This window comes from Neopelma chrysocephalum, unplaced genomic scaffold (assembly GCF_003984885.1).
Source record: "Neopelma chrysocephalum unplaced genomic scaffold, ASM398488v2 Primary Assembly neopelma1_96845, whole genome shotgun sequence".
Taxonomy (NCBI): domain Eukaryota; kingdom Metazoa; phylum Chordata; class Aves; order Passeriformes; family Pipridae; genus Neopelma; species Neopelma chrysocephalum.
This window is the reverse complement of record NW_020925488.1, coordinates 1,311,735-1,329,756: the sequence shown is the minus strand read 5'-3', so window position 1 is coordinate 1,329,756 and position 18,022 is coordinate 1,311,735. Positions and strand designations below refer to the sequence as shown.

At 41.6% G+C, this 18,022-nt stretch overlaps 1 protein-coding gene across 3 annotated transcripts in view; it reads right to left on the bottom strand.

The window, feature by feature from the left end:
- UNC13B (unc-13 homolog B) overlaps positions 1-18,022 on the bottom strand; it is a 225,750-nt gene that overhangs the window by 143,005 nt on the left and 64,723 nt on the right. For all 3 annotated transcript variants that reach the window (XM_027670396.1, XM_027670397.1, XM_027670399.1), the window contains 2 exons: positions 4,478-4,804; positions 2,518-2,608 (listed from right to left, as the gene is read on the bottom strand). In XM_027670396.1, the coding sequence (XP_027526197.1) occupies positions 2,518-2,608; positions 4,478-4,804 (418 nt within the window). The remainder of the gene's footprint in view (positions 1-2,517; positions 2,609-4,477; positions 4,805-18,022) is intronic.

The window sequence follows — 18,022 nt, the reverse complement described above, 5'->3', positions numbered from 1 at the left end:
CTGCAGTAAAGGAAAACAAACTGAGAGAAATAACTGCCTTATCTGCTTGTTGAGTCAGCTGGCCCTGATAAATCTTCATCCCCAGGTTCTAGGTTGCAACACTGACAACCAGTAAGCACTAAGAACTCGAAGAATTGAAACGGGCAAAGTACGTACTTACGCTTGTAAAAAAAAGAAAATAAAGTAGTGATTAAAAATAGTAAGAGGAGGATTTGGATAATTCTGAAAGCAGTAACTTGACATATACAGACACCAATTTCCTGGGGAACAAATAATCAAATTATTTGCAAATCTTCTAGAACACAAAAAGGAGAGAAGTAACTGTGAGCATGGTTTCATCAAGAGTAGAACTGTGTCAAATGCACTTAACTTCCTTCTATGACAAAGTAAATTAGTCTAAGAGGTAGAGAAAGAATAGTAGAAGTTTTGTATCCTGAGATCTGGATGAAGCTGTTAAAAGAGATGCAAACACACTGGGAAAAAAAATTATACTCATGGGAGCCAAGCTCAAAGAATGTATCAAGCAAGGTCCCTCAGGCAACTCTGGTAGTACACAGCCTGGCAGCTTGAGTACCACACAATTTTGCTTCATACAACTTGAATGATTTGTTCACGTAAAAGAAGAGGAAGAGACAGACAGCAAAGTGCTTAAGAAATGAAAAAAAAACCCAATTCTATTAAGAAGAAATGCAAAGCCATATTCAGCTGTAATCCAACATAAATACAGGCTAGGGAACAACTGACAAAGCCCTTTTTTAGAAGGAACCTCAGCTTTGGAAAGTATAAAAGGCTAACTATGCATCACTGATAGCCTGTGACAAAAAAAGCACCATCACAGTAGGACAGCTGATATCTTGGGGTATCAGGATCACAGAGAGGAGAGCAAAGTCTTTGTTGCTCTGTAGTGCACCTGAGCAGGCTCTCAGCTGGGTTTACATCCTAGCAAGAAAAGGCTAAAGAAAAAGGGTCATCTAGTGAACATGAGCAGAGTGAGTGGGGTTTTGTCTTGGTTTTGCAGCAGCCCTCTACTATTCCAGTATTCCTTGTCCTAATCATGAGAAATGGATTTATATGGCACAGGAGAGACCTAGAGCAGAAGTTAGGAAAAGTCTTTGGACAGTAAAGGCAGCTAAGCCCTGGAGCAGGCTCCTGGAAAACTCCACTTCCCACAATTTTTGTTCTAAGGGAATTCTGGATGAATAGTTTTTAGTGGTGGTCAAGGCAAACCAAATAATGACATTTTGCTATCATAACTAAACTACTGTTTCAGTAAGAGTCATCCTAAAGCATGCCTTCTTTCCATATCAGCAGATTCACAAAATGATTCTGAACCACCTCATGGACCTTCTACTCTCTCAGAAAAAGAGACATCCAGGGAGAGGTGTTGTTGAACCTCTTGTCCCTTCTAGTATGGCTGTGCACCTGTTTTCCATAAGGTACAGAACTAAATTGTTTTGCTTGCATAGTCTGCAAAATCACAGCAAAATCCTTCTTCTTAAGATACTGATGGTGCTTAAATTTCACTCTGCATGTCATTCTGACAGTTGTGATCCAAATCATTTCTGCTATGAAGTGAAGCAATTGTTAGATGGAAAAGCATTTACAATCCAGATAAGACTAAGGAAAAACTATTTTGCCTCCCCAGATGCAAAACAACAACAACAATTGCTTTCTTGAAAATTTGCAACAAATCCAGAAGAGAAAGAAAAGTCCTGATAGTGACAGATTCTGTAAAATAATTTCTTATAAAAACAAAATAAGGCATCTCTAGAAGAAAGTAGCATTTCTAGATGAAATATATTAACTCTGCACTTAGGGTAGTAGGCAAAAGTTTATCATCTACAGAACATGAACACCATATGTTATCTTTCTGTGGGCATAGAGATGGATGAAAGCATAAGACTTTTTTTTTAAAAAAACAACTTTTTGGTTGGTAAGCACTGTTTTCTAAAACAAGAGTGTTTATTCTGTTATAGAAAATGTCACAACCTTTTCCTTTTGACTTCCCAAATCAAGACTATTTATTTTTAAATCTTAGTTTCACGAGATGGAAATACCAAGACTTATTATACACCCACTTTCAATTAGTATATATAAAAATATTTGATGCAAAGTTTCCCAAGGAACATTTTCACATGAAAAATAATACAGATAACTCCTACTAAGCTAAAAAGCTATCCTCAAGCTGCCTTGAGAAAAAGTCTTCATTTCAAGCAGTTTGACACAAACCATTTAGCCCCAGACATTATCATTACAAATTATTATTTACAGATGCAGAGCTAATTTCTCTGCTTCTGCATATTTTCTGATTTTCATCTCTAGTTCCACACAATGATGTTAAAAATATCTGGTTGAATTAGACAGCTCTAAGATCATCACAACATGCTGCAGTCATATACAATACATTTCATTAAATTTTTGACTGCAAAACATCAAAACTGTAAGAGGTGTCTTACAATGAAGAAGAAATGAAATCGCAGTAGCTCAGGAAACGAGCAAAGCAATACTCCATCCTACCTCTTGAAGCTGCAGTCGAACTTTGCTAATTGCTCTAATCCAGTGGGCTCTTGCTGGAGGAAATGGTGGTGGCTCGTTGTCACCATGGTAGCTTAAAAGCAAGAAACAGAAAATCACTATATGAAAAACACTCACCTGTAGCATTAAAGACTCAACTACATGGTGCAATCACAGCTTCAGCTCTGGAAGCTGAAGGAACCAACAGGCTCCAGCCAACACACCCCTGCACATGCTCTGGGAAGTGAGAGGCTAAAGGTTTCTTTATATACAGGAATTGTCTTGGAAATTGATGAGCTGAAAATTATAAGCTGTATACAATCCAGACCCAGGAGCAAGATGATGTCTGAGAGAACATAACAAAAGCAGTCCAAGGCACATGATCGAGCCAGTGCAACACACTGGTATCACAATTACACACACAAAGAGGTAGATGGCGCCTGTTGCAGGTTCCTTCTAACCACTGCCCTTTCTTACTCACCTCTACTGCTACAAATTTACAGTCCCTCTTCAGTAGAAACACTGGCAACAGGGCCCAGCCTTGTTTTCCTCTTGTTTGTTGAACCTTTTGTCACTCCACCCTTTCCTACAGCTTTTCAAGAGGGAATGTGCATCTGTCAGCAAGCTCCACTTCAGCACCCCACAGCACATGTTGCACTCCCTAACCTCATGGTACCTTGGGCTTTTGGCTGCATTCCTGCTTTTGTATGTTGCCGAGGTGTAAATCGCCAAAACAAACATCTTTTCCTGCCTGCAAAGCACCCACTCCACGCTGTTGACAGTACAAAACAACTCCATAGCTGAGAGCATCACATATCCATGCCACACATCTAGCTCAGGTGCAACTCTAAGGACCAATGTTCAGAGCTCAGTTCCATGCATACTCCATGGAGACAGGAGAGCATTGCCAGAGAGTGGAGAGAAAGGGCGCCAGTGATGTAGGAGCATCCAAGTTAGATGCTTAAATTAGCTTGAAACAGACTATGTGAATAACCTTCCCTGTGAACAAATATAGGCCAGCCATTCTGGGACAACACTCCTGCTGCTCTGTAAGGAGAAGAGGAAAGTGAGTCAGAGTTTAAAAACAGTTTAACACTTTCTCTAGTCTTGTTTTCCTTTTTTCATCTTTAGTGTAAGGCTTGCCTACACATGAACTCCTGTGGTTAATTCTACCATACAAGCACAGTGACACCAGCTGTACCCTCTGAAGGGCAGAGACAGGCAGACATCTTTCCATGGATCTAACTGAACCAGATAAAACCAATCCCTCATACTTATTAAAGTATAACCTTATCCACACTAGGGTCTGCAACGACTTGATTACCTCAAGGAAAAACATCACTCCCAAATTTAAGCAGTGGAACTCGAAATTCCTCTAAAACCTGCACAAAACCCAGTACACTACTCCCCCAAACTTAGCCAAAATACTTTTGAAGTCTGTTTTCTATACTGTTGGCAGCTTGGAAAACCAAAATACAAGGACAAGAAAAGCTGCAACAGTGAGTCAGATCAACATATCTATTCATACTGTAATTCTACAACCTGCAACTACATAAACACTAACTCTAATGGTGGTAGTCTACTACACAAGGACTGAACTAGTGAAGCTCTAACCATGACAACATGGATTTCTTGGTTGCATAAACCTGATCTCACGTGAGCAATGCAAGCAGCTATTTTTGGGCCGGAGTACATTCATCAAACCAGAAACAAAAAATACAGGAAATGAGCTTCAAGGCACTAGCTGGTGTTCCTCTTCACATACACTGCAAACATAGCTTAACCTAGCCAATGTCCCATAAATAAATGTTCCTGCACAATAGATGTTTCACAGGTCAGCAACATCCAACTTAGTTGTCAGAGTAGGCTGCAAGAACAATGTACACAATTTGCCCCAGGAAATAGCAAATAGAAGAATCCTCTTTGAACTAGTTGAAAATAACCTGGTAGTAGTTTCACCTACCTCATTTGGGCTTCTGCATCAACATCCTTGGGCTTCTCAAGTTCCGGAGGTAACTTAGCTGCAGGATGGTCTGCCTGTTTTTCCTCTGCCTTGCAGAGCTTCTCCTCCTCTCCTTTGCCATGAGGCTCCTCTTGCTCCCTGAGCCAAGCCTGACCATCCTTCTGGTAGCTGCCCGAACTGTGGTGGGAATGATTCGACTGCCTTTCCTGGTGATCATCATCTTGCTCAGAGACATGGGCACTTTCATGGGAATGTTCCAGCTCACTTAGGTGAGAGCTTTCCTGGCTGACATTGCAAGAGGAGCCATATCTACTACTGCCAACAGGGCTATGAGAGAATAAGAAAGTCCATCAGAAAAAATAGTGGATTGGAAAAACACAAAACAATGTGCACATCCAACAAACTGAGTAGGACACTAAATATTACTGAAAAGACATGTTAAGTAGTCAAATATATTTAACTACTATGCTCTTATGATTATTATCTAGACTTATGAACCTCAAAACTTTGGTAGGCAGTAGAAATACTTCATACACAGCCTGCCAGCATATAGACCATATATGCTTTATATATATATATGTATATGCATATGTATACTTTTATATATATATTTATATATGGTCTATACATATATATACCTTGGTCTTTCCTGCACCAAATACTACTTCACCTTACATCAGCAAGAAACTGCCAGTGAAGATATTCTAATAACCAGGCAAGATTAATGGAATGATAGCAATTCAGAGTGAAAGTGTTTCTGTCTTCTGTGGTTTTGCTGCAGCTAAGGTCTTTATCGTGACCATTTAAGCTGATTATTATTAAAAAAATACAGTTAAAGTTAACTTTATTTTTATATATTGCAAGTTTATGATAAAATACATTGCAGTCAAGATTAAGATTGTCAAGACTTTCAACTTAAAACCTTTCACAAAAGTGGAGCAATTTTTCAAATGAAAGCCACACGTCTCACTCTAATGGAGCTTTCTCAATAATTTGTTTTATATAAAAAAACCCAGAGCCACAGGGGTGTGATCTCTGTGATTCAAGACACCACTTTCAGGACTGAATTCCTAGAATCCTCAAAAAAAATACAGCAGATGGAAATTTCTCATGCAGTCAGGAAAACTACGTCCAAGAATAAAGCAGCATTCATATTTCTCTCTTGTAGTCTTAGGAGAATTTGAAGCCAGATAGGAAGTTTAAGAGTGTAGAGTTGCAGCTGTGTGATCAGAGGAACAAGTTTCCCTTATATTACACAGAAATATGTAAGTTTAGTGAGAGTCTGTTTTGATTTTTGAAAGCGATTGTAACTTAACACATGCAGAGGACTTAATACAGCCTCATGAAATACTGATACCTTCCTCTAGTGGTTTTCATAACTGCATGAAATAACCTTCTCACAGATTTTAGGAAAAGCAAGCATTAGAATACCTTCACTGATATCCCTGATAATGTTTTAATATATTCAGAATACGAAATGAACCTAAGTAGTTCTATAATGCATCATCAGTAAGTTAAATTTCTCACTAAAAGCCTTTATCTTGCATTTTGAAAACAAAATGCTCCTTCCTACCAATGCTTTCTACCCACTGTTAGTTTTTTCTTGGCAAATACAATATTATTATCACTAAACAAGAAAGCAAAGTGAATCATATGCAGCAGAATTAACACACAAATACTTCTGAGAGGCTACTGAAATCAGCACTAAAAGCATTTCATTCAGTGGCACACGGTATAAGAACACAGGAAATTCAATTACACTTACAGAAGAAAAGTGGAAAAGGGTGAGAAAATGGTCTAAGGGCTTGTACATAACTAGCAACTGCAGTTTGCCATAACCTCTGTGACAAACATTGACAACAGATAGGGAATGGGACTGAGCTACAAACATCAGACACCAAGGCCATTATCTACTGCTGCAGTGTTGCATTATAAATGGTCAAAACCCATTTATTATGCCTCATTTGTAACTAGCCTTTTCTCATTCTGTTGTTCCACGCTCTGCAGATCTGCAGCCAGTGTGTTGGGATGAAGCACTGCTCCATCAGGAGCAGAATCGAGCCCAGTTTCTCCCAGTTCGAGCTTCTCTGTCACACGCTCTTCTGCCTGATCTTCTTTCTGCAGTTCACCTGAAATCACGTTCTGCTGATCTTCTGACTCCTTACCAAACTTCTCTCCCACCTCTTTGTTGGATGTATCATCAACAGTGCTTGCACCAGATGGCTCTTCGGAAAGTTCATTGTCTACAGCGTCAGGCTGCTTTGAAGACAACTTTACTTCTATATTTGCATCTGTCAGTTGATCTGAAACTGCAGATTTTGAGTTTTCATCTGAACTGACTGTTCCTAACACCTTGTCATCTGGTTTTGACAAAGCCTGTGGTGGCACATTTGGTTCCTTTTTGGCAGAGGTCTCCCTGATGTCTTTTTGCCAGGGAAAGGAGAAATCTAGCTTTTTCCCAAATACTGCTCCTTGGGCACTCTCTGGCTTACTCACCTTTTCTTCACTACCTCCTTCAAACAGAGATGAAGAAAGTTTCTTAAAACTGGACATGAGGCCCTGATCTGTTCCTGCTTTATTAACAGAGGGTGGCTGCTGAGAGAAGAATGACCCAAATGGCTTTCCGCTATCAGAAGATGACATAAAGCTGAATTTTGGCAAACTGGGTATGTTTGGTATCTCAAAGACATTTTTACTACTGTTTGTATCCGGAGGGACATTATCCTGTTTCTTCAAGTCAGATTTGGAAGCAATCCCTTCTGCAGGCACTTCATCAATTGCTAAATGTTTCTCCTCTTTGGCAGTTTGCTGTTCTACCTCACTTGTCTTATCTTCATTTGGCTGAAGCAGATGAACACTGGGCTCATCAGCTGGAGCTGTGGGTTCTCTATCATTGCTACTGATCAAGTCCTGCTGATCAACACCAGCATTGACCTGTTCCCCTGTAACAGCAGCCTCTGATTCAAGTGTAGCACTCTTGTCTAACTGGGAAAGGTTTGTGTCTGCCCCACTAGTTGGGGCTTCCATTTCCAGTGCGGGCTCATTAGTAGAGTCAGAGGGAAGGACGTCAAAGGCAGCCTTGTCTGCAGGAGCAGCTTGTTCCTCTGCTACATCTGAAGACCCCGTATCTAGTCGGGAAGTACCTACATCAGTCTGGTCAGTGGCCTCAGCCTGCACTGTATTAACTGCATCCCTGAGATCAGACTGGTATGGCTGAGTATCTACCACCTCAGAGGGTTGTGCTTCATTATTGAGCTGCAGAACCTCAGGGGCTTGTTCCTCACTACAGACTCCAGTTTCTGGCATGATCCTCAAAGGTTCCTCTTTACAGGTTTCCGAGTTCTGTTTTGACTCAGCTTCTGTTTTCACAGGAGACTCATTTGTGGAGTTCTCTTCTGCTGAAACAGGTAATAATACATCCTTCTTCACAGAGCTTGAGACATCTCTTTTAGACTCTCTGGCTGCATCTGTATTTTCTGTCTCCTTAGTGTCTTTTGCTGGAACAGACCCAGTGACATCTTTCACACTACTGCTTTGAGGTTTAGGGGTGGATTTTGGAGGCATCTCTTTTGGAGGTTCTTTTGGAGGTTCTTTTGGACCTTTGAAGATGCCAAAGAGATCATTTGTGAAAGCTGGTGCTGGGGCACTTGGGAGGGAGGAGAAACCAAAGAAAGAAGAGCTTCTCTTCTGTGCAGGAGGAGGTGCAGTAGCTTGAGGTTGTGAAAAGAAACCAGAAAATGTTTTAGGCGGTTTCATTTTTGTCATGAAACTTGAAAACATTTCAACTGAAGAATCCAGAACTGATTTATCACTCTCAGGTTCCTTAGGTTTGTTTTGAAAATTAGATGCCTCTGGCATTTTAGGAGGAGTGTGTGGCTCTTGTGCCTGTTTTAACCTGTCACCAAGAGTTTGTTCAGGTACTTTATGTTCTGGCTCTTGTGCCTGTTTTAACCTGTCATCAAGAGTTTGTTCAGGTACTTTATGTTCTGGCTCTTGTGCCTGTTTTAACATGTCACCAAGATTTTGTTCAGGTACTTTATGTTCTGGCAACTCATGCTGTACACAGACTTCTTCAGAGATCGCTTCATTTTTGATGTCACTTGTACTATTTAAGTCTTTTAGACCCTGGGAATCCATCTTATCACCTGAGGCCATGCTATTATCCATCTTTTCAGAAGTTTGCTCTTTTGAAGAATAAGGCTCTTCTTTATCAATGGGAAATTCAAGACTGTCCATTTTTTCTGTATTACGCAAACCATCTTCTCCTGCCTCTAGGGAAATAGTCTGAGAACCTTCCTGCACACTGGGAGTCTGAAGGCAAGGATCAGAAGCAGCCAAATTGGTTACTGCAGTGTCATCTGTCTGTGGAAGCTTTTCTAAGTCACTCTCTTCAGCTACTGCAGCAATTCCTTCTACATTTTTCACATTTTCCACTGCCAGCATTTCTGATTTATTTTCTGGGATGCTGAGGTCATTAGATATTTGTTTGCCAGTCACTGATGCAATAATATCATCAACTTCTTTTTTATTGTCTGCATCTTGTTGCCTGGTAGAACTGCTGCTTTTGACACCAGAGTCAGTGGAAACACTTTGTTTCACATGTGGCTTAGAGTCCACTGGTTTAGCTGGTTTTGTATTACTCTCCTGTCTATGAGCAGTTGGTGGCTTAGAGCTCACTGGTTTAGCTGGTTTTGTGTTATTATCCTGTCCTGGAGCAGTTTGAGGCTTTTCATCCAAAAACGATGTCAAATTGAAGAAGCTAAAGCTAGTGCTTCTTTGAGGAACGCTCTTCTCAGCAGATGGACCACTGGAGAAGAAGGAGGGCAGATGAAACAGTCCCTCTGTTTCTTGTTGCTTCCCGCCAGCAGGAGCAGCAGCAGGTGCTGAAGGCTTTGGTTCATCCGATCCAGTGAAGAAGGAGAATATGCTCTTACTGGCTGGCTGTGATTTCGGAGCAGTGATGTCAGAAAAGCTGAATGGCAAACTGAATCCTGACTCTTTAGGTGTCTGGTCTGGCTTTGGTTTTGTCCGATTGGTTGTGTCTCCTAAGCGATCTCCTGCTTGTTGCTTTGGTGTAACTGTGGGTGTGCTGCTTTGCTGCACAGGTGACTGGCTCACTTGGCTTATTCTGGGACCTACACCCATTGGCTTCTGTGAAGCATTTCCAGGAGGCACTTTTTTACTCTCAGGAGGCCCCTCCACAGCTTTTCTGCTTTGTTGTTCCTTTTGCACCCCAGGGCTAGGAGAGACCTGGCTGTCCATACCTTCTGTTCTCACTTCTTCCTTAGGGGTGGAGGACAGACACGGCATACTGGCACTCTGAAGGCCCCCAGACTTCTCAGTTTTTTGTCTCGGCTCAGCCACAGTTCTGCTATTGGTTTTTGGAAGAGTTGTAGTGCTTGAGGTTGGTTGAGAAGACACAGGCTCCACTTTGAAGAGATCTCCAATGGATCCAAACAGTGATGAGATGCCAGAGGTTTCCTTCTGTTCTGGCTGTTTCACCTCTTCTGGTTTATCACTTTGACTTTTCTTCAAATCTGGTGATGGCTGTGGTGCTTTGCTCACCTGTGTTTTAAAGAAATCAAAAAATCCAGAAGCTTGGGGTTTGTTGGCAGTTGAGCTAGCAGGAGAATCTTCTCCAAGACTGAACAATTTCAGAGCACTTTTAAATAATGTCTCCTCAGGCTCAGTGGCTGGTTGGCTCTGATTTGGCTGTGACTGAGTAGGTTCACTAACGTTTGCGTGCCTTTCAAGATGCTTGGAAGCTGGTGTTGTTTTGACAGGTTTCTCTTCTCGTATGGGCCTGCTGTCTAGAGCAGTCTGGCTCAGTACAGAGGGAGATCTTGTTAATCCTGGTTTTTTAACACGGATGTTTTCCGTTTGATTTAATTCCGGCTTTTCCTTTCTAGCAGCCTCCAAATTAAGTTCTGATGAGGCATTCCTTCTCAGTTCTGATGTAACAGGAAACTTCTGCCCTGCCTGTGCCTCATCCAATTTTCTATTTGGTGTAAGTGGTAAAACATCAGTTTTATTTTCAGATGATATTGACTGTGTGTCTGTCCTCTTCAAGGTAGAATCTTCTGATGTCTCAGGGCCAGGGCCTGAAGACTTTCCAATTAGTCCACCCAAAGCAGAAAATAAAGAGCTAACTTTGTTCACCGGTGTTTTCTTATCTTCCTCTGTCTTTTTTGTTTCTGTTACTTTTTCAGTAGATGCTACAGTTTCCTCAGCTTTAGGAGTAGACTGAAACAGTTGGAAACCAAAGAATCCTGATGACCCACTCCCAGAAGTTGTCACAGGGACAGCTTTCTCGACTTCCTTGGTGTGGACTTCCTTACTCAGGGATTTATTGAAAGCTGCTCTGGAATGTGTTCTGAGATCAAGGGTTAATGGAGGCTCCTCTGAATGATTCAGGGTTTCCTTCTCAGGTCTAAAATCTACTTTGAGTTTTTGAAGTTTATAACCTGAGAAGTCTAATGGTTGCTCCCTCTGATAATAAATAGACTCCTCAAACATTTGTGAGAAAGTTTCCAAATTCATGTTCATTAGCTGATCACTCCTCTGCAGAGCTACCGACAAATCCAGGGGTTTATTTGTTGTATAGTCATCTAGAGACTCTTCTTCAGCAAACCAAAACAGCTCATCTTCACTGCCAAGAGGGACTTTAAAACCACAAACAGCAATTGTGTTGTCTTCTAGCACAGCTCTTGGAATGGAATCCATCTGAAAGTTATAATCCCAGCAGTCCGGGTAAGAATAAGTTTCAGGAGCGCACACGTAGACATACTGTCCAGTGGGATCAGTGAGCAGTGAATACACATACTGGCTATCACTGTACATGTAGTATCCACAATCACCATCTTCTGACGGCCACCATATGCCCTGCTCAAGCATCATTATCCACTCCTGATACTCCCGGCTATAGGATGAGTACATGAAGCTCTCATCCATACTTAAAGTCTCTTGGTCAATTAGTGTCCACATCATTCCATCACAGCCAGAGGAGTAGCTTAAATCCATGGGCAGTTCCTCAAATGAGTAACTGCCATCTCTTTCAAAGGGTGGAAAGTTACTATAACTTTCATTCACAGAATTAGCAGCCCATGCATCATTTTCTTCTGAACAAACATCTTGAAACATTAACTGGTCAAATGACTCATATGACATTGCACTTAAATCTAAACTCTGTCCATCAAAATTGGCATTAGTCTGCCAATCCATCACATTTGCATTCCCATCCTTTTTACACAGATTCACTACCATATCATTTTCAGGCCAGTCCAGGAACTGAGGGGGCAGAACAGGGTTCTGGTTTAACACGTAGTAAACTGGAACTGCTATTCCACGAGTGTCAGCCAGTTCCCCCATTTCATATTCCCATTCAAAGCCAGAATGGCTTCTTGTTTCCTGATAAACTGAGTACTGCTCCGTAGGGTTATAGCTTTTATTAGTCAAATTAAGAAATTCATTTGATCCTTTGTTTAAAGGAGTTGGAATTACTCTAGATTCTGCATCCTGATGAGGAATATGTCTACTATTTTTAGGCTTTCCAGATAAGTCCTGCACCTTGTCTTGCATATTTAGAGCTTCAGGTTGCACAGGATGCCCGCAGTGGGGAACATGTGGCTCAGCTGTTTTATTTACTTTTGCACTGGACAGATGGTCAGTAGTTTTGGAAGATTCCACTGTTTTCACATGATCTTGCTTCTCCTTTGGTTTAGGCAGGAGATTTTTTAAGAAGCTGGAAGCTTCCTGTTTTTCTCCAGTGCTGCTTTGACTGTCAGAAGCCATTCCTGAGTTGCTGGGTTTTGTCTCCGAGCTAGAATCCTCACCTTTATCAAAGAGCTTCATGAAGCTCAGAGAGTTTGTTTTCACCTTCTCTTGCTTAGATTCAGACAAGTTTTCATTTGAAGCTAACCTAAATAAGCCAGAAAATAATCCAGGAGAAGTGCTTTTCTGGCCATCATCCTCACTTTTAGCAGTTAGGTCTTGGTTATGGGCTGTGTTTTCATTGGAAGAAATGCGAAGGAACCCGGAAAGAAAACCTGGTGCGTGCTTCTTCTCCGTGTCATCTGCACTGGCAGCTTCTGGCCCTCTGGCTGAAGAGGTGGATTCAACTGAGCTGTCATTTAGTCCTTCCTTCATCAGTCCTTCTTTTACATTTCTAGGTTCTTCCTGAGTACTCTTGGTTCTCTGCTGCTCTTCTGCAGCCTTAATGGTAGCAGAGCCATTCTCCTGGTGCTTTTCTCTGTTTCCTTGGCCAGTAGATAGATTTTCTTTATTTGCAGTTCTTCTCTGTAGAAGTTCCTCCTTATTGTCTGATAAATTTGGAACTGAGCTAGATTTTAATGAAACGGTATTTTCTGAATTCCTGTTCCTGTCTCCAGGTAAAGAACTGCTGCTAGAACTCTGGTCACTTTTTTGGTCCTTTGTAGGTGCTAGATTTTCTGTAGAAGAAAATTTAAATAAGGAAGGAATAAAGCCTCCCTTCTCATTCTTCTGTTCCTGCTTTGCTGAAAAACCCAGACCACTGAAAAAAGGAAGTTTCCCAGTGAAAGGAAATGAGTGTTCTTCTTTTGATGAACTATTTTGTCTTATATCCTCCTCAGACTTATGGCCTTTAATATGCTCAGATGTACTTTCTTTCTGCCCTTGTTCAGCAGAAGGAAGCAACAACTGACTGAAAGACTTCTTGAGTGGACTGAAAAAGCTTTCAGCTGCTGTACCCTGACCTTGAGGTTGTGAATTAGGTTCCACATTATCTCTGTTTTGCTTGTTTCCCAGTCCATGACCTGCAGTATGCTGATCCCCTGAGGGATTTGCAGAAGGCTGCTCCCTGGCAGTCGGTGCACCCTCTTTCACAGTGGCAGCTGGTTGGTTTGTAACAGGATGCAAATCTGGTTGCTTCTGTGGCACATCCTGCTGCTTGGGAGCCAAGAGACCATCAAAATTGGCTTTCAGGCTGAAGGAACTGACTGAGTTTGTGAGCCTGCCAAAGATTGAAGACACAGAAGTGCTATTTGCGTTTACCTCTGCCTCACTTCCAGTCTCACTTTTCTGTACCTCTGGAACAATGCTGCTGGTCCTGGCTGACGTCTGTCCAGATGGTGTTTCACTCCTGTTTGCCTCATCAACTTTTGCAGCCTGGCTGTCCTCCTTGGTGTGCTCCTCCTTTATGACTTCTTGCTTTGGCACTTCCTTCTCAGAGAAGATCTTTAAAGGATTAAACATGCCTAGAACTGAATTCACAACCGAATGTTGGTTCTGCTGGCCCTCAGCAGCAGTTCCTTGTGATTGTTGGGGATGATGTGGTGCAGAAGCCTTACTGTCCACCTCAGTGGTTTCTGGCTTGTTGGAGTTTATGTTCTGGGCTCTTTTATCACCACTCACTGGGGATGGTAGCAAAGACTGAATGGAGAACTTGGTGTCAGCTTTATTATCTGCTGCCCCTCCAGAAGATGAACTCTCGGTTTTAGACTTATTAGAAAATACATTCAAGATTCCACCTTCTGATGAGTTTTTGTTTTCTGTATTCTCTGGAGTGGAAGAAACAAGCTTTTCAACAGATGCTGTGAGCTGCTTTGTGCTTGACCCTACCTTTTCTGTGAAAGAGCTGAACAGGGAATTTACTGTATTTTTCACACCTGACAAGTCTGGAAGAGATTCAGATTTGCCTTTGGTACTCTCCTCTGCAGCAGGTTGTTTGGTCTCTTCAGACTTTTTAGCTTCTACTGAATTATCAGCATTACCCTGTTTCAGTGGCATGCTCTCAACATTTTTTCTGGTTTCTGGCAATGTACCAAATTTGCTGATTTCTTCCTCCTTTTCAGCCAAGTATTCTGAGACTGATTCCACCAGACACTGAAGTTCATCCATTGTGTCTATGTACTCCTCGCTGGGTTCTTCAACAGGAGACAGTGTCAAGTCTTGCATAGTATGAACACGCTTGCTCTCTTTAGTTTTATGTTTTTTATCAGAGCTAGCCTTTATTTGGGAGCCCATATTTGCAGGGCCATTAACAGTTAAGTTTCTCAAATGGCTGATGTCAGAATCACACCACGTTTTTGAAAGCGTAGCCAGTTCCTCCATTTCATCATCCGAAACAGGCGAGTACTGGAACTCATCAGAAGCACTGCTGTCAAATTCCTCAAGGACATCCACAGGCACAAAAGTGTTCTCCGGCATCCCAATGTGTTTCATGTCTTCAGTGTTACCGAGGTGAAATGAGTCCTCACGGTTCATTCCCTGCTTGATGGGCAACTTGCCACTTTTAACCATTAGCCCATTTTTGTATGGACGCAGGATTGGATAAGCAGGCAACTGTTCCTTACTTTCTGATCTACTGGTATATTTTCCAGTTCTACCATATACTGGGAAATCATCAACTAGTTCAGAACTAGTTGCCACACCATTGAAATAAACTGCCTTCTCCCCAGGAAAATGCAGACCTCCATTACTTTGCAGGTTTATTTGTTCTCTCCCTCCAAAATTGTATCGCAGCTTCTTTTTCCTTCTTCTATCTATTGTATCATATTCCTCAGGATACCTAGGGACATCTACAGATCCTGACTCCACACATACCCTTTGGCAGGACCTTGATCTTTCACAGTGACTGAAATGTTCTCGTTTTGAGAGAGTCTGCTTCTTTTTAATGTTTTTCTCATGCCTACTTCTATTTTTATGATTTTTTTCTAAGAATTCCTCTATTAGCAATTTTCCTAGCTCTTCATAGTTACTCTCCTGTTCTTCTTCTCCATCTTCAGAGTTAAATGGAATGATCCTGACTCTTTCATTTCTAGCTAGAGATCCTTGTCTAAGATGAGAAATAAAGGGGGTGGGAGGGAAAGGAAGAGAGGCAGCAAAAAAAAACAGGAAGGGAAAAATAACAGTTTTAGAAAAAGCTCTAGAAAAGACAGAAAAACAGTAATGGTAAAACAGGCATTAAATGAAGGAAAATTAAAATCAGAAACATTCAGAAATAACAAAGTTGAAAACCTGCCAATCTACCACCATTACATTTCAATGAAATAGTCAAAAAAAGCAGCACGGGTTGTGAGATTCCACCGGTTATGGCTGCACAAAAATTAGAAGTGCTTGTTTGAAGGAGAACAGCTTTTTGTGATCAAGTGAAGGCACACAGCCTTGGCTGCACCAGTACTCTGCTGTTAATTTTTTAGGCATGCTGAAAAAAAGTCACTTATTGCAATGGCAGGACTACTTTGAGATACAGTGCCCACGCGCACCATTCCACTACACTGTGCCTGCATTTCGGTCACTCCATGCTGCAGACTTTTGTTTTAGCAGTATTCATAAAGCAGAATGACTTTGTCTCTGCTTTATGACTTTGTGTCTTCCGGGGGGGCTACAAAGCAGAGACTTCGTGTAAAAACTCAGGAGTCACTGGACTCCAGGCAGGTTTGCAAACCGTGCACACCAGCAGCATGAGGAGTTCCAGCTATTCCACCACTCCTCTTTGCTGGGAATGCTCTCACTGCAGCTACTGGCCTGGAGTACCAACACAAAATTAAAGTTCTCGGGGGTGTCACTGGATCAGAAGGCAAAATAAAACATTGGCACTGGATATTAGCCCATTGCAAGCCTAAGATGCTTTTCAGGATCTGTACTTCCCCTTTATAATGCATCTAAACAGATCCAGCAACTTGTCCATTGTGGGAGAATGGATTAAAACCGTGAAACAATTCCAAGCTTCTCAGAAACCCAAAGAAATGACCCTTGGGATTTTGGGATTAATTCCTAGCCCTTGGTTAGAAGGATTATCTCAATTGTTCAACAGCCCCAAGGCTAGTAGCAAGAAATCTTCCTCTTTATCTGAATCTCACAAGAACAGCTCCTGGCATTCTACATAAAAATAAGCAGGTAGAAAGTGGATGTAAAAATAACAAAATGATCATCTGAAAGATGCACTGTAGCTTTGTCTCACATCACCCGTTGTTGAGAACTATGGAGCACGAGGGCACGTATGCCCTGATGCCATCAGAGCAGGGCAAGAGAAAGGAAAGGACAGAAGACACACAGGCATTTCATGGATACTGCTAATACAAGAGTCTTCATCATGAGAGTTGCATGGGGCAGCCCAATATAGAACACCATCGGGATGGGCCTGAAAAAGAAATAGGTCATTGCATTTTCACTACTGCTGGTTTAGTACTGCATTTCCACCGGTATTACCCAACTTACTCTAATTGAAATGGTGCTCATTACTTCAAATGACTCCTGTTATAAACATTTAGTACACTTACTACACTTCTTGCTCACAATTTTAAGACAGTAATTGAAATAATTTTCTTTTAAAAGCTAACAAAATTTAAAAGACTCCCAGGGCCACCATAGTTACTGGATCAAGACCTTCCAAATCTCAACTGAAAGCAATGGGACCTACATGAATGCCTTAAGAGCCATTATCTGTAAATGCTGAACCAACAATAGGCTAATTTAGGCATAAAGGAAATTACTTTTCTTTGCAATTGAGCGCCTTCCCCCATATGTGTTTCCCCTGTACTTCTACAAAGCATCCCTTTCACAAGACATAAAGCAACGATGAGAAGTCCAACACATGAGAGGACTAAGAGATGACAACATCAGCCCAGTACTTAATTACCACAGATCTGAAAGAGAGAGGAGGCAAACAGCAAACATCAGCTGAAATGTATCACAAGACCACTTCATAGCAGCAGCAACAGCAGGGTGGAGACAGGCACACAGGAGCAGAGAGGTCAACCCACCTATCCGACAGATCTAGAGAGCGCCTGCTCTCTAGCGAGCACTGGCAGCTTGTCATCTGACTACACTCAGATGTGGACTCTGGGTCAGTGCAGCCACTCACAGTGGAATCTATGCTATCAAATCGCCTTGGGAGTGAAGAGAGCAAGAGCAGGGAGACATGGAGGACAAATGGTTACACAAAATGAACATTGCAAAGAAAACTTAGTGCTTAAAAAAAAATAAATAAATGAAATCTGAGGGGAAGATATCTGCTATTCTGAAGCCAAACTGGCTGATAGCAGCAAAACATTCTCCAAAGACAAGTAAGAATATTGCTTGTTATCCCTAGGAAAGTGTGGAAGAAAATTCATGTACTTCTATCAAACGAGCATGATCACATGTAACAGTTAATAAAGAGACTCAGAACTTTTCCACCCAAACTCAAATGTTGTAAGAACAAAACTAAGGTGTTAGGACAGTTTCAACTGAGGCATTTTGGCACTGACAACACTCTGCCCAATTCAAGTCAGGTTCTAGCAGCACTTTGTCTGGTTCCTCTGGGTCTGCCCAGGACAGCTTCCTACAAGCCATCATTTCCTCAGTAACCACCAGTTGTCATGAACTGCAACCTGCAGTCTGTCAGGAACACTGATTTCATCAGGTGACTGCCTGGTCCACAGCATTAATTGCTGCTAGGACCAAAACTCAAACACAGTTTAGTTTTGCAATACTCAGCGACAACTTTGTTTTGAAAATATTTAAGACCTACCCACACGCTTTTTTTCAGGCAGCTTATTAGAAATACCTTTCTGATAAGAACGA